General features: G+C 48.6%; 1 protein-coding gene across 1 annotated transcript; it reads left to right on the top strand.

Annotated features, from left to right (window-relative positions):
• The first annotated feature begins 698 nt into the window (after window positions 1-698).
• On the top strand, window positions 699-25,802 carry NEK9 (NIMA related kinase 9). Its single transcript, XM_035539166.2, is given in 24 exon segments — window positions 699-993; window positions 1,226-1,255; window positions 1,930-2,107; window positions 5,152-5,207; window positions 6,068-6,138; window positions 7,969-8,074; window positions 10,734-10,865; window positions 11,760-11,870; window positions 12,457-12,521; window positions 13,470-13,520; window positions 14,619-14,811; window positions 16,063-16,207; window positions 17,034-17,234; window positions 17,572-17,618; window positions 18,473-18,628; window positions 19,007-19,115; window positions 19,701-19,796; window positions 19,799-19,861; window positions 20,252-20,422; window positions 20,658-20,717; window positions 21,274-21,464; window positions 21,688-21,852; window positions 22,499-22,711; window positions 23,103-25,802. Coding segments are annotated over 24 exon segments (2,922 nt in total). The 5' UTR covers window positions 699-804; the 3' UTR covers window positions 23,226-25,802.
• Window positions 25,803-26,184: the final 382 nt, after the last annotated feature.

Raw genomic sequence — 26,184 nt, 5'->3', positions numbered from 1 at the left:
TTTCCGACTGAGCACCACAGACTCTTCTCAAGGTGGAGATAAAAGCTAGCCAGCTTTGTCGTGCTTGGTTTTAGGGATATGTGCCTCAGCTCCTGAAGTCTCCTGTAACTTCAGGATCACGTAACCCAAGGGAACGTTCCCTGTCATTAGACAGCTTTCTGCTCTGTGGTTGTGACTGTTGAACTTTGAAAACAAAATACTGACACCATTATGATGTACGTTACCTATAAAAAAATAAATAAATCATTTATCTGAGGTTAAGGTTGTTAATGCTTCCTTCTGACAGAGCGGTTAGCGGGGTCTAGAACGTTATTTATGCAGCTTCCACTTTTTCCTCAAAATGTCAGGAACCATGAGTAGCAGGGTAAGGAACACTCTTATGTTTTGTTAAGTGTGTGAAAAGGGAAGCGGCTGACGGATGTAAGCTGGGAAACGCTTATTATTTTTATCAGCGTCCAGAAATCTCCTCTCACCGCGCTCTGTGAGGTGCGTTTGAGCAAAAGGAAGACCTCGGGAAACAGCCGCGCCGTCCTGGCTCCCTCAGGCGGCTCGGTCCCTCCTGTCGCCGTGCCACCGGGCGGCTCGCAGGGCCCGACCGCCGCCTCCCCGCCGGTGCCCAGGCCCGGTGCCGGTGCCCCTCGGCGTCGGTGCGGGCGGGCTCCCTGCCGGCGGGGGCGGCCGCGGGGAGGTCAGGGCTGCGGGCGGAGCGGTTCCGGGTCGGCGGCGGGAGCCAAGATGGAGCCCGCGGGGCGCGCGGGGCCGCGCTGAGGGAGCGGCCGGGCCGGGCCGAGCCGAGCCGGCGCCATGTCGCTGGGCGAGTACGAGCGGCACTGCGACTCCATCAGCTCCGACTTCGGCAGCGAGTCCTCGGGCCGGGCCGGCTCCCGCGGCGGCGGCGTCGTGCCGGGCGAGCAGGAGGAGCTGCACTACATCCCCATCCGCATCCTGGGCCGCGGCGCCTTCGGCGAGGCCACCCTGTACCGCCGCACCGAGGTAGGCCGGCGGCGGGCCCCTTCTGCCCCCTTCCTCCTCCGCCTCCTCCTCTTCCTCCTCCTCCTCCTGCTGCTCCTCTTCCTCCCCTGCCCCCGAGGAAGGCCCCGCGGGTGTGGGGGGGCGGCCCGGGGCTCCCTGCGCGCCCCCTGCTCAGCCCCGTAGGGTCTCGCAGGGAGACGCCGCGGCTGTGCAGACGCTAATAGATTGCTCGTTTCTCTGCGTTTTCTTCCAGTCACAGAGGACATGGGGGCACCTCATACAGGTAACTCTCGCGCGGAACCGTAATTTTAGCGTAAGCGGACGGAGCTGGCCGAAAAGCCGGTCCTCCCGCGGCTCCCAGGTCACGTCGTGCTGCCCGGCCCGGCCCTCGACATGCTTCAGAGTGCCTGGCACAGGAAAGCACCGGTCCTGGCTCCTGGGGAACTCTTGGGGTCTCTCTGGGGGAAGGCAGCCCCGAGGTCCCCTTAGGAATTCACTCCAAGTGTATCTAAAGGCATGGGTGGGCCCAGCAGGGGCAAGCCAAACTTAGTCTCGTTCCCTTACAGTTTTTTAGGAATACGTGGGTACTTGTATGGCTAGGGATCTCGTACGACATCCTGTAAATAGAGGGTTGGAATGGTAGTATTTCCCTTTTATCGAACCACAGTATGTTTGGTCTTCACTGAAACAAAACAAACTTCGCATCCCTTCCCTGGAATACTTGTTCCCTTTTTCAAAAGGAGTGCCAGCCAGCTAGAAAAACGGCTTCAGGCCGCTACTCCTAGCGATAAGTAGAAAAACTCGGAGCTTATTGTTGTGAAGAATCTTTGTCTGAAACCTTTAAGAGGCAGGAAAGCCTGTTTGCCTTTCCTGAAATTTTAATTTCCTGCCATAAAGGCACATGTTGTTCTCTTCGGAGTAGTGTGTTTTTAATTAAAAGATGTTTTTGTGTTTCAGGATGACTCACTTGTAGTGTGGAAGGAGGTGGACCTGACCCGTCTGTCAGAAAAGGAGCGTCGTGATGCTTTGAATGAAATCGTTATCCTTGCTCTGTTGCAGCATGAGAACATCATTGCGTACTACAATCACTTCATGGATAACACCACGTTACTGATTGAGCTGGAGTACTGTAATGGTGAGATCCCTGCTCCCACTTACAAACAGGAGGCTGCTACGTTTCTGAGTTACCCTCCTACAGAGCCTGCAGGGAGTATTGCTGGGGTATCCCTGGGGGAGTGGAGGAATGGAGGTGAATTCTGCTGCGTAGCTCTGGAAGAAGAGATTGAGAATCCTTCTGATTGATTTGTGTCTCAGGTGCACAAGAAAAGCCCAGTAGGTAGCGTAGGCATTTCAGGCAGTAAATGGTTTCTTGCATGTTCTGAGTAGCTGGTGCAACGAGGGTGGTGGGTTACTGCTGGCGTACACTTCTAACGTGCCTTCCTTCCCTCCTGTAGGAGGGCGGTGGGAAGAGACTGTGAGGATATTTGGGCCTCTCTGCCAGTACAGAGCGGGGCCGGTTTTCAGCAGTGTTGCTTAAGCAGACCCCTTCATTTGGCAATCGTAAATCAAAGCTTGAAAATCTGTTGGCACACCACGATCAGGACTTCTTCCTGTCTTACGCTATCAGCTTCTATGCTTACTAATAAAATAATAAAAATCCAGTCCTTCTGGTGGTGGAGAAAACTTCCAGGTTTCATCCGAGAGCAGATCAGGTGGCGTCATTTGGAGTTTGCAGGGTAAACAGTCCCAGCTGGGGAGGTGGAAGGACTTGACGTGAGGGTCTGAGCTGCCCTTAGACAGCTGGAAGGAGAGGTAATATTCAGCCGATACCCCTGGAACAGGGAACCTACCCAGACCTGCAGCCTGCTTCCTACTGGGGCGCGTGGGACAGCGCACCTGGCCAGCTGTCCTGTGCGTGCTCGGGGTTACCCTAAGCCTCGGGTTGTCAGCAGAAGCTTTTTCTGATGGCAAAGACTGCAGACGTGGTGTCTTCACCTTACACGGACAGCTTCCACTGGGGGTGGGGAGGATGGCAGACCTGTCAAACGCCCTGGCTGACACATTGGCCAAAGCTGGTTTTGCCTCTCGAGTTCACTGCGTTTTGTTATGCAGGGTGGACTCGAATGCAAGAGTAAGGATGCTTTAGCTCTTTGATTTGGGAGTACTCTGTGGGTTATTTCCCTGCCCCAAAATGACTGCACGCTTGGGGCCATTATAAATTCGCTGGAGGACATGGAGAGGGGGTGTGTGGTTCTGATGCCTGTACGTGAGTGTCATTGTTTCTAAACTGCTTGCTTTACCTTGGGACAATAACCAGGAGATGAGTATATAGCCTGCATTACCTGAATATGTCCGAGTGGTACAGAAGCAGGGACACGAGAAAGAGGTTATATCATGTTTGCCAAGGGTTGCTCTTAATAGTTTTAATCTGCCACAGTATGCATTGCTGTTTGTTACGATGCTCAAGCCCAAGATAATTTGTGATTCGTAAAGTAAGGCTGGACTAGTTGCACTTCTCAGAATCCAAAAATATAGCAGGGACAAAAAGTATAGCTAAATATCCAGAGTTTTTACTGTTTGATTAACACATTTTTTTTCTGGAGATTTGGGAAAGCCTTTCAGATCCAGGTAGATATTAGCCCCATTTTACAGGTGAGAAAGCTGAATTACTGACCTCTGTACAGTTCTGTCTGTATATAGTGGTGCCAGAAGACTCAGATTGATCGTGGGAATAACATAATTGAATACATCTGAACTGGATTTGGGAAGAAGTATTCTATAAAACACCTGTTGAAGAGAGAACAGTCTCAAAATTTAGATGTGATTAGATGAAACAAAAAAAGAAAGTAATTTGGTTTTCTTTCAGTATGTGTGCATAGAGGTATTGATTATCTGAGTCAAGAGCTAATTCGTCTCCTTGTGGAGGTTTTTGGTGATGTAGTACTTGCTGTGCTACACTTTGGCTCAGAAAAGCAGAAAAAAGATGGAAAAAAAATCAGATGAGGAACAGAAGTTGCTAAAAAAACTGTAGTCTGAATCACAAGGAAAGAGGTTCATGAGAAGAGGCAGCAGCAAATACTTTGGTTAAATTGTGAATGTGAAGAGGCATTCGTAGATCATTTACAAGCGTGAACATAAGGCTGGAAAAAAAGCATGTTGGAAGATTATAGCAAGGCAGAACGAGAAGAAATTATGCAAAGTGAATCTTAACCAGAATATCAGAAAAATCTTCTTAATGTGGAAGTGCTGAAAGTCCCCCAAGGAGGCAGAGGAGCCATTGCCACCCTTTCTGGACTTCTACGACTTGACAGACCGGTGGAAGATACGCAGCAGGAAGCTGCTTTGTATTGTCCCCGTGGGAACGGGCAAGGGCCTGGTGTCCTGTTACTGGTAGGATGTAATATACAGTAATGGGGAAATGGAATAGCAACAGGATATGACCAGAGATTTGGGATTTACTGGTGAGATGCTAATCTGGCAGGGAGTCTCACTGCCTACAGCACTCTGCATCATTTCTTGTAGCTCTCCTTGATTTTTCAGTCTTCTGTCTTGAAGCTGTGAAGTGCCCCGAGGAAGCTGTGTTTGCTGGCTTCAGGCTTCTGTGGCTCGCGCTGCTGTTGTCAACACTTAGTGACTTCTTCATCGGTCTGTTTGGCAGCGCAGATGGAGAGGCAGGTCAGAGCTGGGCAGTACGTGGGGAAAGGCAATAATTTGTGTTTTCAGAGACTTCTGTGACTTATAGTTGTGTTGTTTTGGTGCTTCTTTTTAATATACTATCTTTTTTTTTTCCTTTTTCCTGCTGAGCAGGACAAAGTCTCGCGTGATTTGATGTACAGGTTCTAGATGTCTGCGTATCCCAAGAAGCGCTGACAGGTTGGAAAAAAACCATAGGGACTGCTAGCCTACCTTACTGATTCACTTTTCAGAGTATTGAATGGTGGTGTTAGAAAAAGAATCATCTCTGCTTAAGCTTAGCTATGCTAGTGAAGTTCTTAGGTGGAAGAAGAACTTAGTTTTGTGAGTGCCTGACCAGCTGAAGTGCAGAGTAAGCAGGGAGAGCTGTGGTGATTCATCGGATCTCTTGTGGGATTTGAGCATTTCCAGCAGTAGCTAGCGGAGTAACTGCTGCCATTAACTAAGATGGTCCTTTCTGTCTTTCTCACTCACTTATAATTACAGGAGGGAACCTCTACGATAAGATCCTGCGGCAGAAAGACAAGTTATTTGAAGAAGAGGTAATTTGGACTGGCTTGAGGGAGCGATGGGGCTGGCTTAATGTTCTGGGCATCTGGCTGGTTATATGAGTGTGCTACTTTTTTTTCCCTCCTATATTGCTCTTAGAAATTTTCTGTATAAATCTGGGGACTGCCATACTTCCTCTCCTATTAAGTATTGCAGACATTTATGGACGATCAGAAACTTTTATTTTCATTTTTGGCTGTCTCTTGACGGCATAAATTTCCAAGGGAGGAAAAATTAAATAGCTCAACTGACTTTGGTCACCTTATCATCTTGGCTAAAATTTCACTTTCAAACCTTTATTCATGGTTGGCACTGTTTGTCTCTTGACCATTTTCTATTTTTCAGAGTTGTTAACTTTGAACCTGTCTCACCATGGTTTGTTTTTTTTTTTTGTCCTATTTCTTTTGTTTCTTTTTTCTATACGTATTTTCTGCTGTCTGCTTCCACCTCGTGATGGAGATGGTTGATGATTACACTTATTTATCTTATATAAAGCATTTTAAGGCCTTCAGGCTCATGGTGAATATTGAATGGTCACAGTTCAAATTCCAGAGACCCCAGCTGTAGATCTTTCCCATGTGATCAGTAGCAGTCATTTTTTTTTTTTTTATTGAACTCAGTGATGTTTATCAGGTCAGGCACTATGAATGACACTAGACCAAGCCACATTTTAGAATATCTTTCCAGAAATTTCCTTAACAGGAAATTCTCAAGGGAATGACACATTTTCGTATTCCTTAAAGAGAATCTAAATGGTATGGTCAGGTCTTCTTGCTGTGCCTCTCTGTGTCAGGGATGTTGGGATTTTTTGTTTGTTTGTTTTTGAGCCTCCTTGTTATTCTTACTTTTGCAGATGGTGCTTTGGTATCTCTTTCAAATTGCCTCAGCTGTGAGCTGCATTCACCGAGCAGGAATTCTTCACAGGTAAGTGCAGCATGGAGTAAAGCTGAGGTAATGATCTCATCTCGCCATTCCTGGATGTAAGTTACTCCTTTGAGTAACCTTTGCTTCTGTGTTTAAAGGAAACACAGTTTCTCTGTTCAGAGCATAGCTGGACTGTTTAGGTGCTAAATATCACTTCTGTAAAGACTTTTTTATTGGGGTAGAAACAGTAATGTAATAAACATGGAAGAAGTCTTTTATTTGAAAATTGAGTGCTTGTCTTTGCACTTTTGTGAACGAGGAGTTAATCCATATGGGAAAGGAATAATTTGGCCATTTATTGCCACAGCACATAAACGATGTTTGCTAAAGTGGGTAGGAAGAACAGTTACTGCTGGCCAAGGGCACTTCCCACCTGCTCCACAAGTAATAGCTTCAGACTGCCGCGTACATCCTTATGTAGTTCCTGGAGGGTGAGGAGGGTGAAGACTCCGCATTGATGCTTTGCTAGAAGATCACGCGGGTGAAGGTTTGTCCCAAATTTGGCTAAATCCCATGTGTTTGGCCTATTGTTTAAGGAAGTAGTGATAGCTCGTTAGCAGGTAGTGGTAATTTAGACACTGACTCTGAGATTTTGATGAGGAGCTAGTTAGCTTTTCCTGTTTGCAAGGGGTAAATTTCATTGCTTATGGGTGCTCCACGAGTGCCCAGTGCATGGGCAGAGTGAGGCAGCTGTGGGGGTCTGGGAGTACCGCACACAGACAGCCCTTTCCAGCAAGGCTGGGTTGCGTGCTGCACAACGTCTTTCTGTGACCACGTGAGGACATGTTCTTTGAGACAGCATCTTTGCTGCTGCCATTCTCAATCTCGTAATTAGCAAGTCTCGATAACGAAGAGTTGGTACCTTACACTCCGCAAAGCAGTGCCTATGCTTTTGGCCTAAAGCAGATGTCGTGTCTGTCCTGCTTTGCTGTAATTTCCTGCTTATCACCTCTGGTGCCCATCTTCACAGCAGGGTTCGTGGTCTAGGAACATGCGTGGCCCCAAATCCTTCCATAACAATGAATTGAACGGTTATTTAAATGTTTGCAGTGATTTCCTTCTGCTGCAGACATTGTCAGAGTGACCCAGGACTTTGCGATGCCCCAAGTGGATGAATGCAAAGTGCTGCTTTACTTGGTGTTGTCCTGATCTGCACTGGGAAGTTGTTGATGGTACGTTAGGAAAAGGGGGTGTTGAGAAGCATCGGCCATGGGAAGCATATCATGCTGTGGGGGCTTCCTCTCTGTATTGATCTGTGAATCTACGTATAAGCTATTCCCTCTAGGACAAAATGTTTTCAATGAGTTTTGGTGTTCCACGTTTTTGTGGCCATCAGACTTGATCTTTGGGGTGTAGTACATCATGCTGTAATTATAGAGCTGTTCCTGAGGTGAAAGGTAGAGGGATGTTATGCTTAAGATCTAGAGTGACATCTGTTTCGCACCTCATGTGTGTGTGTTCTTATTTGCGTGCATACATACATACGTGTTTTTAAGTGAGCTCAGAGACACCTGGCCTGGGTCCTTTTATTAAAGCAGGGAGGAAAATAAGACTCGTTCAGTGGTCTTCAACTGAGAAGAGACTGAGAGGAGGAAAAGAACCATCTTTGCTCATGGCTTTTATGTAGGTGTCTGAAAGCCTGAACCTTTTAGACTGTGTTGTGTTTTGTGGGTAACTCCAGTTACTGCCCCAGTACCTGGGGTCAGATTGCTGCTGGTGTGAGAGCCTGCTGTTAGAGCAGAAGTTACCTCATGGGGGGGGGGGAGTGTGTGGAAAACTATGAAATCTGGAAGTGTATTTGAACATCTGCATTTTTCTGTCTCCTTTCAGAGATATAAAGACATTAAATATCTTCCTAACCAAGGCAAACCTGATTAAACTGGGAGACTATGGGTTGGCAAAGAAGCTGAACTCTGAGTACTCTATGGCTGAGACCGTGAGTATCTGCTGCCTTCCGTGCAGAACCCAGCAGGTTTTGTTGTTTTCCCTTTCATCTCTGCACGCCTTGCAGAAGCCCAGGAATGCTGAACTTTCTTGCTGCTTGTATTCTGTTTTTCCTTCTCCTCTCTACCTAACTTATCTCACTGACATGGGCAGATTTGCTGATGTGTTGCAGCCTACAGTTATCCTTGCTCCCAGGTTATCTTTTGGAGGTCTGTCTGTCTCCAAAGCAACAGCAGACTAAAGATAAGTGACACTGTGGGCATGGAATTGTACCAGAGCCAGCATAACTATGTTAGAGAGCACTCTTCTTTCCCTGGTACCTAGTACGGGAGTTCCAAAGGTGAGTCTACGTAAGATGAAGGTGGTGGTATCAGCGGGCACACAGACAGCAGCATAGTCACATCAGTGAACTCTCCCTCGGTGCTCGTTAAGCCCGTCTTAGCAAGTTAAGTTAACCTGGTCATTCTGCCGTGCTAACGGGGATTTTTGCCTCAGCTGGGTCTGAGATTGCTTGGCTGTGTTTGCCCGAGATTGCACCGTGCCTCCTATCTCTCTAATATTTAGACTCTGAACTGAATTACAAAGAAGCAAGATAGGCACGTGTGCTTCTTATGGTAACAAGATAGTTAGTATGGTTTATTAGTAATGCTCTTGGGGGGGGGGGGGAGGGAGACAAAGCTTGCACAGGAGGTTAATTCTACCAGAAGGCTGTCAAGTTTGGCTTAGTTCCAGACCCTTCCAGAAAGCAGTTTCACAGCCAGAGTTATGAAACAGGATAAGCTGTATTGCAGGCACCTGAAAGGCTCAGCTTAGATTTCTCAGCTCCATTAATTTCTGTGGTTGAGCACTGGGCTTGGAAAGGAAGGCATTGTCTGGAATTCCTATCTGCTAAAGGCTTTTATTACATTTTAGGATGCAAGCCAGGTTGCATTTCCCTTTACCAGGCCTTATAATTGGACTTAACGCAAGCTGTCGGTGTTCTGTTAGGATGTGCAGTTAAACACTTGCCAACTTCCTTCCAGAATGTGAACGTTATCGTGCAGTTGGACAGTAAATGGGAACTCAGGGCTACTGCATAAAGCACTTCCTAAGCTGGGCTATAGCAAAACCATTTCTGTTGCATCACATTTTTCATGGCTTTCTGGCTCTCAGAGGAACTGTCATCTGTGCTATAAATTTCCTGGTAGTTTTTTTTGCCTGTGCTATGTATGTTTATCTAGGCCTATGAGCTTTTTTTCCCCCTCCTTCTTCCCTAATGAAAGATTTTGAAGTAAATACTTTCAACCATCTTTCTGTTTATGTTGTTGGTGCTGTAGGCTGGCTCTTTGATTTGTGATGTAATGACCAATGGAGTCGGGAAGTTATATGTTGCAAAATGAGTGCAAACCAGTTATTGTTACTGGTTTTCATTACAAAGTTTGTAATTGTAACGGTCTAATTGTGATTTTATAAAATTTTTATATCTTTATGATTTTGTGAAACGCATACATGTTGCTTACTAACTGATCATTTTTAACTTATCCCCCCTTTCTCCCAGTTACCAGGAAAGATACAGAAAAATGTCTTGCACGTTTTTAAGCACAGTGTAGGTGCAGTGTCCTAGTTCTCCCTATGATATTCCAGCTAGCGGGGTTTCTAACCCTTCCTGTGGTTAGGACTCGTGCAGCTCTGTACCTGTCACGCTGCGTAAAAGGAAATGGAAGGTAGGCGACAGATTCGGAATGTGCCCGTTAGGTGTCAGGTGTACTATTAGAGTCTAATGAAAGCCACAGCCTTTGTAATCCTTGGAGCTTTGCTCAGAGAGTTGAAGAGGGCAACTATAAATATTTCCTCCTCTCTTAAATTCTGTCTTTTTCACTTTATTTCACTGACTGCTTGCTTGCTAGGAAATGAGCTCCATTCGTGACAGCTTCATTCTTACCCCTTTTGTCACGCTCTTTCTGTATCTCCTCATTGTGACTTTGAGCTCTGCCACTATTTCTGCTGTAGCTGGAAGGGCTTCTCTGTTCTCTAAGTGTTGGGTTTTTGGATTTGGGGCATTTTGGGATTTACTTAAACCAATTGTTCAGGAAAGCCCACTTCTGAAGTGGAAGTCTTTCAGGTGGGACCCAAGCCAGCTTTCTAGATACTGACCCCAAAATAACTTTGGTCAAAGACAGTGGTCTTTATCCCTGCAGTGCCTTATGATCAGAGAGGCTCCATAGGCATGGGCTGGCGTCTCTGCAAGATCCCTTTTCATCAACCTCTTGTCGGGGTTTCTGTGTATCCGGTCAGTACAGGAATCCCTGTTTGCCTTTAAATACCTCTAATTGCCTCTGTATGTAAGAGAGGGACAAGTCCTTGCCGTGTTGTCGTGCCTGCTGCTCCACTGAGAAGTATGTGCCACATCAGAATCTGAGCACGAGTGTCTAGGAGCTTCTAGGAAACGCAGGCCCAGGGTTGTGGATGCAAAGGGAAGAAACGTGCTTGTTCCCATCCCTCCAGCACGTGTTGGTGGGGTGAGTCACCTGTCACTAGTGCTGCGTGTCAGGGCTGTGCTGAGCCCTGACGCTCGTGGGCCTGTGTGATCAGGATGGATGCAGAGCTTCAGAATTGAAAAATGCTGGATTGTTTATGATTTTCAAATGTTCTTTTTTTTTTTTTTTTCCTAGCTGGTGGGAACTCCTTACTACATGTCCCCAGAACTCTGCCAGGGTGTGAAATACAACTTCAAATCAGATATCTGGGCTGTGGGCTGTGTCATCTTTGAGCTTCTTACTTTGAAGAGGACCTTTGATGCTACTGTAAGTCTGCAAACCAGGATGGACTGAATAACCTTGTTTTTATCACCCTGTGTTATACACTTGCGTTTTTTTTCGTTGTTGTTTAAATCTGCTGATTAAGAAAACAGTGGCTTGGGATTGCCAACAACAGCCAGAGATTGTCTGCAAGATTTCCCCTACCCTGCACTCCAGGTGCCTCTGTGGCCTCTGCCACAGCCCCACCTTGTCTGCAGCTCTGGGTTTACCAGATGCAGAATGTAAACTGTGCTAATTTGTATCCTGGTTGTGAGTGAAACATCCGTTTCTCCACACCGGGGAAGTTTGTGATTGTGTAGGGCTGGCTGTTTGTTTGTTTTTCCGAAGCATTACTAGCTATGAATTTTCTGCGCAACATTCTGTGGGGAAAACTTCCTGCCTTCAAGTTTCATAGGATTTAGTCCTGTTTCCCTTTCCCAAAGTTTGGGTGCAAGAGAAGAGTGGTCAGGCTGGCAGGGAAACGGTAAAAGGGAGCGTTGCTGGCTGGAATATGTGATTTGCCTGCTTGTGGCATGAGGTGGGAAAAGCTGCAGGCTGACATAGTGTATGATTCTGTAGCTCTTAGTCATGGGAAAATACGTCATTTTCTGACTTCCTCTCATCACGGCTACCGAGCGAGCAGTGACTGTGCTGCTGTGTGGTGTTTTAATGGCAATATGCTGTGTAGGAGCTTGCGTGCAGAGGGGGATCTGTCCTCCTTCCACTGTCAGGGGATTTGGTGAAAAAGTGGATGTTGCCACCAAGTCCTAGCTATCAGGGGTATCATTCCTGCAGGAATTATCAGGATTCTGGAGAACCTCCTAGGCGGGGAGGAAGAGGGATGTGTTCTGATCAGAGAACTGATGGTTTCTGGTTTTGTTTGTTTGTTTTTTTGCCTAGAATCCCCTGAACCTTTGTGTGAAGATTGTACAGGGGAATCGCGCCATGGAGGTTGATTCCACCGTCTATTCTCGGGAGCTAATCCAGATGGTGCATTCCTGCCTTGATCAGGTTGGTGAAATACTTCTTAATTTTCAGAAACTGCTGCCCAGCTTCCTAAGCCACGCAGTTCAGGGGTGAAGTGGAATGATGTGCCTGTTCCAGCATGAGGGCTGTTGATACAGGGCGATTTCTATGAGGCCTGAGGCATCGCTAAGGTTGGGCTTCCTCCGGTTGTATAAGAGCATCATCTCAGGCTGCCTTTCAGTCCTGCAGGCTCTGGAGGGATGCTGGTTTTGCTCTGATTACAATTATCGTACAGGCTGGCAGAAGCAATTATTTTCTCACGCAGTGTTGTGGAGATGAGAGCATCATCTCAGCACAGCCGCTTAAGGTTCTGGCTTTTTGACCGTAACTCTGGGTTTCTGTAGAAATGTAATTTTTTGGAAGCAAACATAGTATTGATACTTCCAGAGTGGGGAAGTCTGTACTGCACATCCCTGGCATTTATCCCTGTTCGTTCCGAATGTCTGATCAGTTCCTTTCCCTTCTGAAAGGAGCCAGGGAAGAAGGTCCGTGCAACCTCGGACCAAGGTTCAATCATCACGGTAGGTGATGGACGTTCCCTAGAGAATGACTTGTTGCTCACCTCTTTCAGGATCCAGAGAAAAGACCTACTGCAGATGAACTGCTGGAACAGCCCATCCTCAGCAAACGGAGGAGGTAACGGGATGGATGGTGTTGCCTGAACCCTGGACAAGCCGGGTGGCAGAAAGGGGTTGTGCAGACTAGCAGCGTTTACAATTTTGAAGCAAAGTCCTTAAGTTAATTTGGCCTGATGCGAGGCAGTTGTCGAAGTACGTTTCATCTTCTTTAGGAGAAAAGTGCATTTTTGCTGTCTTGTTTCCTCATCAATCCTTGTCTTGTTGGTACATGAGAGGTCTCTGCACCCTTTGTCTCAGAAGCTGTTGTACTGAGAACCTTGAGACCCTTTCTGACAGTCCTTTGAGGAATGCTGGTTCTTGCTCTTCAAGCCTCTGAACGGAGTGCTAGACTTAGATCCTCACATGGTCATTGAAAAAGGCCTTTCGTAATATATGTCTTGTACAGTGTAGACACTTGCACTTTTTTTTTTCCCGTGCCTCCTTTTTCCTGAGGGAGTTGCATTGAAAGTGGTCCATTTTAGCTTAGTTTGACAACCAGCCTGCACGGACTGTCTGTTTATGAATGGTGGAGCAGAATTATGGACTGTTTGAATCCCACTTTGGTTGCCTGGAGGGCAGTAGGCTTAGTCCTTTATGCTGAGATTGCTACTTGGTGGTCAACAGAGTTTGAGTTTTGTCTTGCTGCACGCACTATATAAACATAAATCCCAAATCCTGATAATATGTAGTCTTTTAAGATCGTTCTAGTGCAATATAAGTATTGGTTGATCAAGTTCTAGTAATTACCTAGTTTGTCCTCTGCACTCCTGGAAGTTTGTTAGCTTTATGGCACATTACTTCTGCCCTACTTCGTGTATTGCTAGGAGGTGGCAATAAGCTGCTGCGTTTCCTCCAAGAGGGAGCAGCATTTTATAGGAAAGGAAAGCAGACTGTGTATGCTGCTCGTCAGTAAATTGCTTTGGGAGATGCGTTGCTGTTTCCTAAAATGTTTTTTGTCCTTTGGCAGGGAGATGGAAGAGAAAGTCACACTGCTTAATGGGCCAAATAAGCGACCGAGGTAATTATTTGGGCATATGTTTGAAAGGAAGTCGGGATAGAACAGCTCCCCAGAGAGGAACTTTGCCGAGAGTGTTAGTCTGTGGCAACCTTAATGGGATGGTGTTGTTTAGAAGATCCCTAAATGCTAGGAATTTGACAAATTTGTTACGTGGTTGTTGTCCCACATTTTACTCTGCCTTTTATATCTTGCCTCTATGTATGGCTGGCTCCTTACCTCAGCAGGTCCCGCACAGCTGTAATCTGCCCTACTGCGGATGTAGTCGTCACAGCCCACGTATGTGAGGCTGTAACGTAAATCCCTCCTTTCAGGCAGATTTCCTTGAGCAGGAGAAATATAACTGTCTGAATGTTGACTATGAAATGAACATGAATATCTTTCATAAAACTGGATGTGTGCAGAGGTTCTATCCAGCCCCCAACAAGACTGTAAGCGGGGCTGCTCCATGAAGCAGATAGTTTCTGTGACATGTAAAGCTGCATACATGTGACACATATCTCTTGAATTATCAGATAGTACTTCCAAGTTTATCAGGAAAAAAAGGTCAAATTCTACCCGAGCACTTTAGGTGAGGTTGTTCCAGCTTACAGGTTGCTCACAAACTGTTTACTTTGATTACAACTACTTGATTACAAGTGGTTCCTGTCTGCATTGAAGAGTTAAATTTTTCCCTCGGATGGAATGCCTGTAATTTAAAGAGGAGATAGAGGGAATTTATCAGCTTTTGGATGTTTCTGGTTTTTGAGCAAAATTTCGTGACTATTTTTTTCAGAATTGAGAACAACTCCATGGCCACTCACTGAAAGCCCGGGTGTTTGCTTTTTTTTTATGACCTCAGATGGATTGTAGGTTTCCTTTAACACTCACTGGAGCCTGTTTTCTCTTCTGCTCTGAGACATATCTGATTCTGAGCCTGTCTATAGCAGTTGAGGCACCAGAACAAAGAGAGCATTTTGGGGAAATACAAACCATGGATGGTTGCAAAGGGCTGCAGCCTGGGCTTTTAGAAACTGGGAGAGAGCAGTAGGAAACTGTGTAATGACAGTGATCTCAAAATCACTAAAAGCGTGTGTGTTTTGTGGGGGGCTCCTTGTGCAGGTCGAGTACCATGAACGAGGCTCCCATTGCAGTGGTGACTTCGCGCACTAGTGAGGTGTATGTTTGGGGGGGCGGGAAGTCTACCCCCCAGAAGCTGGATGCCATCAAAAGTGGCTGCAGCGCACGCCAGGTGTGTGCTGGTAACACGCATTTTGCTGTGGTGACAGTGGAGAAGGAGCTCTACACCTGGGTGGTAAGTGAGAGGAACTGCAGGAAGGGGGTAATGGGGGGGGGGAGAGTCCTGATCCACCGCTCACCACTCACGTTAGAATCAGATGGAAGCGCAGCATGGAAAAGGAGAAATTTGATGGCAGTGGGCACTGCTGGAGGCCATCTGCTTCGACACTGACCCAAGCCTTGGTCTCCCAAGACAAATGTGGTTTTGGGTGAAGTTTTCCATCATGCTGGGAGGTGTATTGGAGATTGTGCACTTGAGGATTGTCGGTGGTGGGCCTGTAGGCCCAGACACAGAGCTAAACATCTCTTCTTCACCTTCCTGACTACTAGAAATGCAACGGAGGATATGTATCTGTTGATTTGTATATTTTTGAGGAACGTTTTTCAAGACCAGGAGGGTTGGGATGGGTGGCTTCACTGTAATAGAGATGTCACCTGCGAAGCAACTTGTTGATGAAACCAGAGCTGTCTTGTACTAAACAACTCTGCTTTTTATTATGAGCGGAAATTCTGCCGTAGCTTAAAGTGAACAAAGTGGTGGCATCTAATGCATTTAAAACGACTGAGCTCAGTCTTGGACTGAGATGGTCAATGACGTGGAGGTACTCTGCATCTCCAGGTTTACACAGGCTTTTGCAGTGATGATACAGAATATGTTAAGACAGACCAGAAAATTCTAGTAGATGGGTAAGAGAAGAAAGATCCAAACAGGAAGAGAACAATTTAGTGTCACTTGATGGATGTTCCTACAAGAATGGCCATTGAAAACGTTGAGCTGGTTATTAATATTCTATTTTCAGCTTCAACACTACTCAAAGTTGTTGTTTTGATTTTTTTATTTTTTTCTTTTTCTCTGTAGAGTTGGTAGATCTGGCCACTTAGGTGACATTTGTTTAATGTTACAGGTTTCTTTGCAGCCATTAGAATTTAGAAATGTAGATTAAAAAGCTGAAGGGTGAACTGCAGTCCTGCAGCAGAGAAGTGGATTCTGTAGCCTGGCAGATGAGACTAGGATTCCTCACCTCTGCTTAAACCCACCAGCTGCTGTCCTGACACCACATCAGTCATTAGTGCACAACTGCCTGAAAATTTGTGCTGCTGTTTAAAATGTTGCCTGCTGTTGTGCCACGTAGCTAGCAGTCTCTTCCCTAGAGTAGTTAACGCTTTCTCTTGCTCTTTGCTGTCTTCTGTTGTTCCTTGGAGGTGGTGTGATTATTGGCACCTTCTCTGGAGCTGTGGATGCTTACCAGATGTTTTTGTCTTGCAGAATATGCAGGGGGGCACCAAGCTGCACGGGCAGCTGGGGCATGGAGACAGAGCGTCCTACCGACAGCCAAAGCACGTGGAGAAGCTTCAAGGAAAAGCCATCCGCCAGGTGTCCTGCGGAGATGATTTCACAGTCTGCATCACAGGTGAGAGCTGGGAGGGGACCGCCATCCCCTCGCTTTGCTCTGCTGTGGGCTTGTTTGCTTTCACAGTAAGGTGAGGAGAAAAGGAGAAAGTTCCACGTGTTACCTGCCCTTCAGTTTTGTAGAGCACAGACGCAGTAGTGGAGATAGATGAATGTTATTGTACAGGGGAAAATGTTGACTCCCAAGAAGTCTGAGTGTGTTTTTTTCCAAAGGATGCACCCCTATTTGGTGGTGAAGATGGGTGTTGAGCACAGCTCCTCATGGCCATGCAGAGTCCTTGCTCTTAATGCTATGTATGTTGCCTCCACGCATACTCTGTATTAAAGGCAGAGGGGCCTGAATCTGAGATGGCAAATGTGTTTGAAGCTCTTTTTGGACTGTGTGGGTGAAAAAGGCCCCCAGTGATGAAAGAAGAGTTGTATCCAAGATTTGCTATTTAATTCAGAAGGCTTGAGATACCAACTAGTCATTTTCCAGCTTACTTTGCCAGTGCTGGAAAAGCCCAGGCTTGACAGGGCTGAGCTCAGGTGCTCAGTGTGCTGGAGGAGTGATTTAGGGAGCCACATGTCAATTTGTGGGTTTCTGTAACAGAAAGTGGCAGGTTCTGCCTGAGGGTTTGTTCTTTGACACTGGTGGCCTGAAAACGGTGCAGGTTGTAGTGCTTGCTGTCATCAAGAAAAGACTCCATAGCTTCCTGCTGACATTATTCTGCACAAAAAATGAGGGCGATAACAGAAAATAGGTTGCTCTGGCCATGTCCTAAGAGGTTAATGCACAGCCTAATACAAGCTCTGTGTGCTGACTGAGCTTCTGCTGCCTCCTGCAGATGAGGGCCAGGTGTATGCCTTTGGCTCAGACTATTACGGATGCATTGGCGTTGACAAGGCTCATGGCTCTGAAGTACTTGAGCCCCTGCAGCTGGACTTCTTCCTTACCAACCCCGTGGAGCAGGTCTCGTGTGGAGATAACCACGTGGCGGTGCTGACCAGGAACAGAGAAGTTTACACGTGGGGCTGTGGGGAGTACGGTAAGTTGTTTCCCTGGAACATAAAGGCGCTGCTCCAGACAGCAGCTTGGTGCAGGTGTGCGGTGCTGGGCCCGGTGAGGGCTGTCTGATGTGCTGGGGGACAAAGAACATTGTTTCTTTGGGACTTTCTTTCCCAAATGAACGGGAATTCCTTGTGGATAGGGCAGTCATTGTGTGAGCGGGGTTAGATTGCCTTCAGGACTGGCAGGCAGTGATGTGTATGGGGGCAGGTTTCTAGTTCTGTCGGGAGATTTAGAACCAGGGAGAGAGCGTACCGGTTCTTACGGGTGGGTACCTTCTGAGGCCATTTCTAACTGGTCTGTTTTCACTGATGCAGGGCGCTTGGGCTTGGATTCAGAAGAAGATCACTACACACCTCAGAAGGTAGAGCTCCTGAGACTGCTCCTTCCCAAAATCTGCATGGGCATAACTCCAAATTAGTTGCTGTTCAGAAATATTAGCCGCCTGAGGCTCGGGCATGTTTCGTTTGTTTGTTTTTGAGGTATCGTAGAGTTTGCAAGGGTTTTACTTTCACTTCATTTTGCTTCATTTATCCCCAGAGATCATGGCAAAGGGATGTGCTACTTTCAAACTAGCCAGTATGATGACTTAGAGCTGATCTCCAAGCTGAAACTGGAACTGCTGAACTTAGTATTTTAGAAATCATAGTAGGAAATACTAAATTGTGTGCCTCAGGTCTGTACAGGAAACTCACAGCACTGCAAACAGCTGTGAGTCTTTGAATTTCACATAATATGAGTTCAATAAGATGAGTTCAAAGTAAAAACCCTCTTGAAACACAGTGCAAGAGATAGTCGAGGTGAGCTAACCCGCTGAGGGTTAGAAACCAGGAAAGGTGTGCCTGGTAGCCAAATATCTGCAGCCACACGGTGTCATACGCACACAGCACAGACCCAGCCCTGCTTGCCTCCTGGCTCTGGTGCTCGCAGACCCCAACTGGCTGGGATGCCTCTCCACCACGCTTCCGGTTCCTCTGCTGGCTCAGAGGTGTCTGCACACAAGGTCAAGAATGAATTTCTGCACTGCTACCAGCGCTTCAGTACGCTGCAGACTTTAAGATGCTCTTACACTTTTATTCAAAGCAATAGAATTAGGGGCTGTTAGTGCTCAGACTGTCGGAACCACTGCTTTCCAACCCAGTACGTTTTTTGTATGCTGGCTTCTGTGTAGTAGGTGTTGGCATTTTGATTTTCTCAGGATGTGCTTCTTCCGCACAGGTGGACGTTCCGAAGACTTTGACCATTGTGTCCGTTCACTGTGGCTGCGATGGGACCTTCCTGCTCACCCAGACAGGCAAAGTGTTGGCGTGCGGACTCAACGAGTTCAACAAGCTGGGCCTGAATCAGTGCACGTCGGGGATAATTAACCATGATGTAAGTGCATTTGGGACCCGACTTCAGCATCCAGCAGTCAGTAGCGTATAGGGAAATTAAGGTCTTGTGACAGTTCATTAGATTAGTGCCAATTTGTTAGTTCCAGTAAAAGACAATGGGTGCTGGTACTGGCGGGAGAGGCAAATTGTTCCTCAGCTTCCTGTCTGCCATGTGGGCTTGTGCCAGATCTGAGGTGGTGAAACAGGTAGTGAGCTGCTCCAGGGGAGCTTCGGACAGGTTCCATGTCACTCGTGAAGTTTCCCATACCTGCGTCGGGACCGTCTAGGTTAATGTGGTCTGCCAAGACCTGCTTGAGTAGGTCTTAGCTGGTGAATGCGTGGTCCTTCACCCCCTGCTCACCCTTCTGTCCGTTCTCAGACGTACTGTGAGGTGCCCTATGCTACTTCGCTTACCCTGGCCAAGCAGCTCTCCTTCTACAAGATCCGAACCATTTCTCCAGGGAAGACGCACACAGCTTCCATTGATGGTGAGCCACATGCGTTAAGGAACGAATACCGGTTGCCTATTCCTTTGTATCGCCTTTGCCCTTGCAGCCTGGCTTCTCTTGGTGAAGCAGTGCTATCAGTGCTATGATTGCCAGCCCCTTGACACTGAAGGTTATGTTCTTGGTAGGGGAGCTCGTGCCTGCTCCAGGAACCAAGCATATCTGTTTCTCAGCTGAAGCAGAAGCATCAGCTGCTGGATTAACCCTCCATTTTCTGTTTTTCTTCTTTTAAGAAAAAAAATGGGGGGAGAGTTATGGGATATCCATTCTCCTCTGGGATAGCGGAGGAATTGTTTATGACTGGTGTCACCTGGGCAAAGCCTAACTCAGGCAGAGGTTTGCGAGGAGTCCCAGTCCTCAGCATCAGAACAGGGGAGCAAAGGGAGAAGGAACTGGGGTGTTCCCAGGCTGCAGCCGTCCCTCTCGGCTGGCGCTGTTCCCTCCCAGCCTGGCTGGCTTCTCAGCAGAGACCTTCCTGGTCGTGGGCTGTTGCTGCTAGCTCTCTGCGTGCATGGCTGCTTCCACGTCGGGCCCTCGCTGTGAATGTCTCCTCGTTCCTCCTCTCAGAGCGAGGCCGCCTGCTGACCTTCGGCTCCAACAAGTGCGGACAGCTTGGTGTTGGGGACTATAAGAAGCACCTGGGAATTAACCTGCTGGCAGGCCCCCTGGGGGTAAGCAGGTGATCAGGGTTTCATGCGGCGATGAGTTCACCATAGCTGCTACTGACGGTGAGTGGGTCTTTACGAGGTTGCGGTGGGGTCTTTGGGACTAGATCTGCAGGGTGGTTAACGGGCTCCCACTGTGCGTTTCCTGGATCGCCTCCACAGCAATGCTCTGAAATTAAAAAAAAGAAATCTTCCTAGACTGGGACTGTCTGTGACCCGGCTCTGCATTGTCCTGGTGCAGCAGCAAACATTTTCTATCCCTTGAGCTGCAGAGTGCTGGCTTGGAGGCTGCCTCTTAGATTTGTTGTCAGTTTGTCCTCCCATTGGCAAAACGGAGTTGGTAGATCAAATGCTTTGGGACAGCAGTTACAGCAGGGGGGCTGTGATCCCTGTAACGATTACAGGCTGATAGGGAGCAAGTGAATCGAGTCTCCTGAATTTCTCTCTCCTCAGACAACCATATCTTCGCCTGGGGTAACGGAGGGAATGGGCGCCTGGCGATGACACCGACTGAGAGAGCGCATGGCTCGGATATCTGCACCTCGTGGCCTCGGCCAATATTTGGATCGTTGCATCACGTTCCAGACCTGTCATGCCGCGGCTGGCATACCATCATCGTGGTTGGTAAGTGTAGGTTTGGGACGAAATTTGGGGGGGGTCTTGGTTATGATGATGTGTTGCTTGCCAGGGGCTAGACTCTAAAACCTGCCCGGGGACGGGCCAGGTGGCTCTGGGGAAATGTGCCAAGCTGCTCGGAGCTCTAGGTCTTACAACACCGCCTTTGTTGTGTGCTGTTTGCAGGAGTTCCTTTGCTTTCTTGATGGCTCTCTAACTGAAATGATGTTTGTTCCCCCTGCAGAAAAGGTATTGAACTCTAAAACCATCCGCTCCAACAGCAGCGGCCTGTCCATCGGTACTGGTGAGTAACCTGCCCCGGGGAGCTGCGTTTTCGGTTACTTTGGTGGTCAGCTTGGTTCTGCAGCTCTGTGTTTGAAAGGCCTCACGGAAGAGCTCAGAGGGAGGAAATGTAATTGCTGCTCTGCATTGGAGAGGAAGGCCCAAGGCTGGGGGGAAGGAGAGAAGTGAAGCAGAGGAGGAAGTACATGGATGCAGCGAGGCCTTTGGAGTTGAGAATCTTTGATTCGACCAGAAAAAGCTGAGAGGAATTTGCTGAAGGGAGCTGATAAGAGAAGGGGCGTTATGTGCCAGCTGCTGCGGAGATGGAGTCCCGTTCCTTGGACCTGTGGGAGGGCTGGGGCCAAGACGCTGCAAAAGACTGCTGTGCACAAGCCTTCCTGGGGAGGCCTGCAGGGAGTGGTAGGAGATAAGCAGCTGCTGAGGGAGATGCCACCAGCACGTACTCTCGCTATGGCTTTACAGCCCTAATTTCTGCATCTTCTCTGCTCCAAATTGGGTTTGGCACCAGAGGAGTAGCAGGGGTGGGAAAATGTAAAGTCGTCGCTGTCGTTTGCCAGTGACTCAGAGCTGCACAACTGGAGGAGGAGAGGAAGAGGAAAATGAACGTGAAGCAGAGACCCCGGATCCCAGCGGAGGTTTTCGGGGAACCATGGAAGCAGACCGGGGGATGGGGGGCTGGATCAGCACCACAGAAGCCAAGGGAGGCAACAGTGGTGACAGCAGCTCCTGCCCTGGCTGGCTGAGGAAGGTAATGTGGTATCCCAGAAATGTCCTAAAGTGGGGTTTGAGGCTGGTGAAGAGCAAATGCCATGCCTGTAGGGCATGCTCAGAAACGTTCTCAGATCTGTGCTGTGTGGGGAGCTTTTGAGGCCTAGCTCCTTTTTTACCACAAGAGGGTACTGGTGCACTGGCTGATTAGGCCAGTAACGAGAAGGGGAACATACCTAACGGTCCTGCTTTGGTGTGTCCAGGAGCTGGAGAACGCGGAATTCATCCCAATGCCTGACAGCCCTTTTCCTATGAGCATGGCGTCTTCAGAGCCTGAGAAGGAGACTCTCCCTTACCAGGAACTTCAAGGACTCAAAGTGGCCCCTGAGGAACCTGCTGGGTTCAACAAGCCAAAAACAGAGCACTGGGTAATGGTATTCAGGTCTTTCACAGTGAATGCTTAGCCAGAAGCTCTTGGGACCGTAAATGGTGGTGTTTGAATTATGGGGAGAGCTGGGAAGAGCTCTTGGATTGGCCTAATTCATCTGGGTGAGGAAAAGAGGGTTGTCGATAAACAGAGAAAACGCTGCAAAAATAACAATTCATGGGAATCTAGGACGTGAAGCTGGGCTTTGGTCAAATTGCAAATAATCAGATCAGTTTTATGAAAAAATGCAGTTAATGTGAATAAAAAAAGAGAAAAGCAGAAATTGCTGTGAGATAGAAGAGGGACCGACATAGGAAATTGCTGTGAGACCTGTGAGACTACCTTATTCCAGGGGTTTTCTGTCCCAAGAGGAGGTGCAGATCCCAGGCTTAGGGAGAGGGAGGTAGACCAGACGGATTTTGGGGAGGAGAGGACCAGCTTTCCCAGAAGGAAGAAGAATGTCACTTTGTACTGATGACATAATGACTGGCAGCTTGCTGACCTGGCTGCTAGAAGTTTGGGAAGTCAAAAACTGAGATGGGGTAACATTTCCTCTGCATGGTTTCTTCTCGTGGCTTACGGAAGTGGCCTAAAGGTTCCCTCCCTCCCACCCAAACCCAGCCTGACTTCCCTTCTCGTCTCTGCAGCCTCCTTGCCTGAGTCCAGCCGTGCCGTGCAGTGAAGGAAAGGCTGTGCCTCCCGCCGCGGGCTGCATGTGCAGCGCTCTGCAAGCAGAGGTGACGCACCTCCGAGGCCTGGTCTTACAGTGCCTGGATGACCAGAAGAAGCTGCAGCAGGAAACCCTTCGTCTGAGTGCCCAGCTCCAGAGGTTCTGCAGGGGGACAGAGGGAATGCAGCAGGTGAGGACCCACCACCTGGGTGCCCATCCACGCTCAGGACTCGGTACTCTGATCCTGGGTCCTGTGTAGACCGTGGAGAAGGAAGCAGCTCCGAACAGACCCCTCTCTTTAAGAGCAGATAGAATAGCGTGCCTGATTCTTGGCTGAGCTGCTGATTCAGCTCTGGTAGTAACAACAAGAACGAAGCCAAGAAGCTGGTTTCTGGTGAGGATGTCCCGGTCCTTGAGGGACCTGGGATTCCCCTTTATTTCTGCTGGTGAGAAGGGATAGGCGGTCAAATGCTGTGGAGAGTCACAAATGGCTGCGGAGAACAGCAGTCGTGCCTTGTGCAGCTCCTAGCTTGTTTGCAGCTAGTCCCGGAGCTGCTGAGAGTTGCTGTGTGTTTTGGCAGGTGGAGGTTCATTCCAAAGGAACCCAGACAGCCAAAGAGGAGCCGGAAGTGGATCCGAAACCTGACCTGGATTCAGATTCCTGGTGTCTCCTGGGAACGGACTCGTGCCGCTCCAGCCTCTAGTCTCCTGAGCCCACTGGGATCCATCTAACTTCACAGCACACTAACCGAATGCAGAGAGCGGCTTTCCTGGCTTCAGGTCACTCGCAGACAAGGAGCGAGGCCGGAGGCTCCAGAGCAGCACCCACGGACGTTTGATATGAACTAGGAGTGAGTTTGAGGGGAAGGGCCCCTGAGCTCTAGGCCAGCTCAGTGATTGAAGCGGCAGCAGCTCCTCTTGTACCTTATCTGTTAACTCTGCACGTGAGGCAGAACGGCCCCGTTACGGCTCCAGTAGCAGCTTGTGGCCCTTTCATTGTTTCACTGCTTCCTGGGAGCTGCCTTTGGGACCCCAGTACTCATCACTGCATCTCTAGGCGAGAGGAGGGGGCGCGTTTTGTACTGAAGCTGGCTGAACCCTAACGCTCGCCACCTTGGCTTTAGGGGGCGAGGGGCTAGGATCCTCTCCCTGCCAGGCAGTAAGGTGAGGCGGCTCCGCTCCGGCGCAGAGGGAGCAGAGAACATCTCATTCTGGAGGCGGTGGGGATCTTGCTGCGAGGGAGATAACGGCAGACAGCGTGTCCCAGGCATCGAGGCGCAGCTTCTGGCCACGAGAAGCTGTGGCCTCTGTCCGGTGGCCTGCACGGACGGAGTTTAAGGGCCTTATTCTGGGTGCCTAGAGCTTTCCAACTTCAGGCAGCGATGAGCGAGTTGGGTGCAGTTTCCGAGAGCTGCAGCAGGGACTGATGAGATGGGTTCTCTGGTGCTCGGCTCCAGACCACCTGCTTCCCAACCAGATGCCGAGCGTCTGGTCCTCAGACTAAGTGACACGTTTCTTGCTCCAGCTGTCAGCTTGGTTTGGGTGCCAGAGCTGCTGGTTTCTTGGCGTAAGGCTGTAGCTGCTCCCTGCTTGGCTTCTGTTCTGCTCAGCCCCCGATGTGGGTGTGGGAAGAATCGGTATTTTTCCGCTCGATGTTTTGATGAAGCTGGAATGCGTTTTCCTACCCAGAATAGGTCATTAATGCCATGGTCACAGGATGCAGCCTTCCTCCATGACCACGAATGATCATGTCCCTGTCTGGAATTCACCTTCTTTCTAGAAGCGAGAGGCTGTCCCAAGGCAGTTGGCGATGGGAAGAGGCATGGTCTGATGCTCAGGATTTCCTCATTTCCCATTAGAGAATGAGGTAAATTTTATTTCCCGTAAATTTTTTTAGCAAGCTGATTTTGAGCTAAGCTGTTGGGATCGGTAGGTTGCCTGGGAGCAGCTAGCCTCCCCCCGCCTTACGTGAAGCCTCTAAGGAATCCTGAGTCCCTGTCACCTTTGCAGTGAGTGGGGTTATGATTTCGTTAGACTTAAACCGTCCCCATCGATGGCACGTCGCTAGAATTGCCTTAGGTCAGTTGGAGTTGGTTATCCTGTCACCTCTCCTAGACGTCCTCCTTTGAGAGACTGTCCTCTGGGAGCCAGCGTTCCCCCTCTCTCTCTAGAGGTGGATGCCGAAGCATTCTGCTTGTAACTTACGCTCCTTAAATACTTCCCCGGTGCCTCTTGCTAGAATCTCGGAGCTAAACCCAGCGCGGTCTCTACGGTGCAGCGTCCAGGGCACGGGCGGTAGTGGTGTGCCCCTCCACTGCCACCAGCGGGGTGGCCGCGGCAGGAGGAGAGCCCTGCTGGGAGGTGGCGTGGCCGCGGTGCTCGGTTGCCCTCGGGACTCTGCCCTCCTTCCCCCTCGCGTGCGTCGGAGCCAGTTCTCAGGTTAGGGGCCCAGCTGGAGGGCGGTTGTCGCGTGTGGAAGCGGTGGAGTTGGGCACGCTGCGGCCGTGCCTTGGAGGAGCGAAGAGCTGAGCCTGAGCCGTGTCCAACAAGCAAGCACCAAGCTGATGGGAGTCGCTCTCCTGCAGTGCACTGCTATCCTCATTTCTCAATGCTCTGCAGGTGGGAAGCTAGGTGCACAGACTGGATTCCCCTTGGATCTGGTGGAGGAGCAGGGCCCCCGACAGAGGCTGCCCTGGCCTCCGCAATCTCATATGTGCCTTAGAGGGTTCACGCTATCCAGGTTGTGCCTGTTACAGACCACAGATTTCACACCAGCCAGCTATGCAACCAAAAAAAAAAAAGCAGTTTAAAGCCAGCACCTTTGTCTTGGGCTGAAAACGGAAGGGCAAGTGGGCAGAAGTGCCTCTGAGCAGTTTCCAACCCCTTTGACTTCTCCCCTTCTTGCAGCGCTAGCTCCGTACGTGTCAGTCTCCTGCTAGTATTGCTGCTGAGTTGTTATAGTGGAACACAACTTATGCCTGCTCTGACACTCTGGCTGAAAACTAGTTTGTCGTTGTCTTTTTTTTTTTTTTTTGAAAGGTTAAAGGGTGGAGTGGTTTGGAGTTTCTGTTTAAATAAATGTTTAAACTCATTCTCCCGTGTTCTGATTTTTTTTTTTTTCAGAGGGGGAAGGGGAAATGCTTCGTATATGATCAGATGGATTCAAGGCGTAGTCTGATATTTTTTTTTTCTTAGAGTGCCAAGGGGCTTGCAGGTTCTTTGCTATGGGAAAAAAATGTCAGGTTCTGTGTCCCTTCGAAACAAAACAACAACAAGAAAAGGCTCTTTTCTTTGACTGCTGCATCTCCTCCTGGTGACGTCAGGGGGCCTTTGTGTGTGGTTTTTCAACAGTCTCAGTGCCAAGTGGGAAATGAGTAACAGGAAGAGAGGCTCACAGGGAAGAAGCACCTGTTTCTCTTGAACAGCTTCTACTGAGCGTTACGGTCTGCGAAGGTGAGAACCTGCCCGACACCTGCTCAGCAAACTGCATGCTGTGTTTAACGTCTGGCTCTAGCTTTTTACCAGGGTTTTTAGTAAATTGTGAAATTCCTTGAGAGGGTTTTTAGTAAATTGAGAGGCAGAGTTGCTTTAGAGACTTGGGCGCTGGAGAGAATCAGAAAGTGAAAATGCAGCACGTCTCTGAGAGGGATTTTACAGCAGCAG

Source organism: Cygnus atratus, chromosome 5 (assembly GCF_013377495.2).
Source record: "Cygnus atratus isolate AKBS03 ecotype Queensland, Australia chromosome 5, CAtr_DNAZoo_HiC_assembly, whole genome shotgun sequence".
Taxonomy (NCBI): domain Eukaryota; kingdom Metazoa; phylum Chordata; class Aves; order Anseriformes; family Anatidae; genus Cygnus; species Cygnus atratus.
Note: the sequence above shows the minus strand (reverse complement) of the source record. Positions and strands in the feature narration are given on the sequence as shown.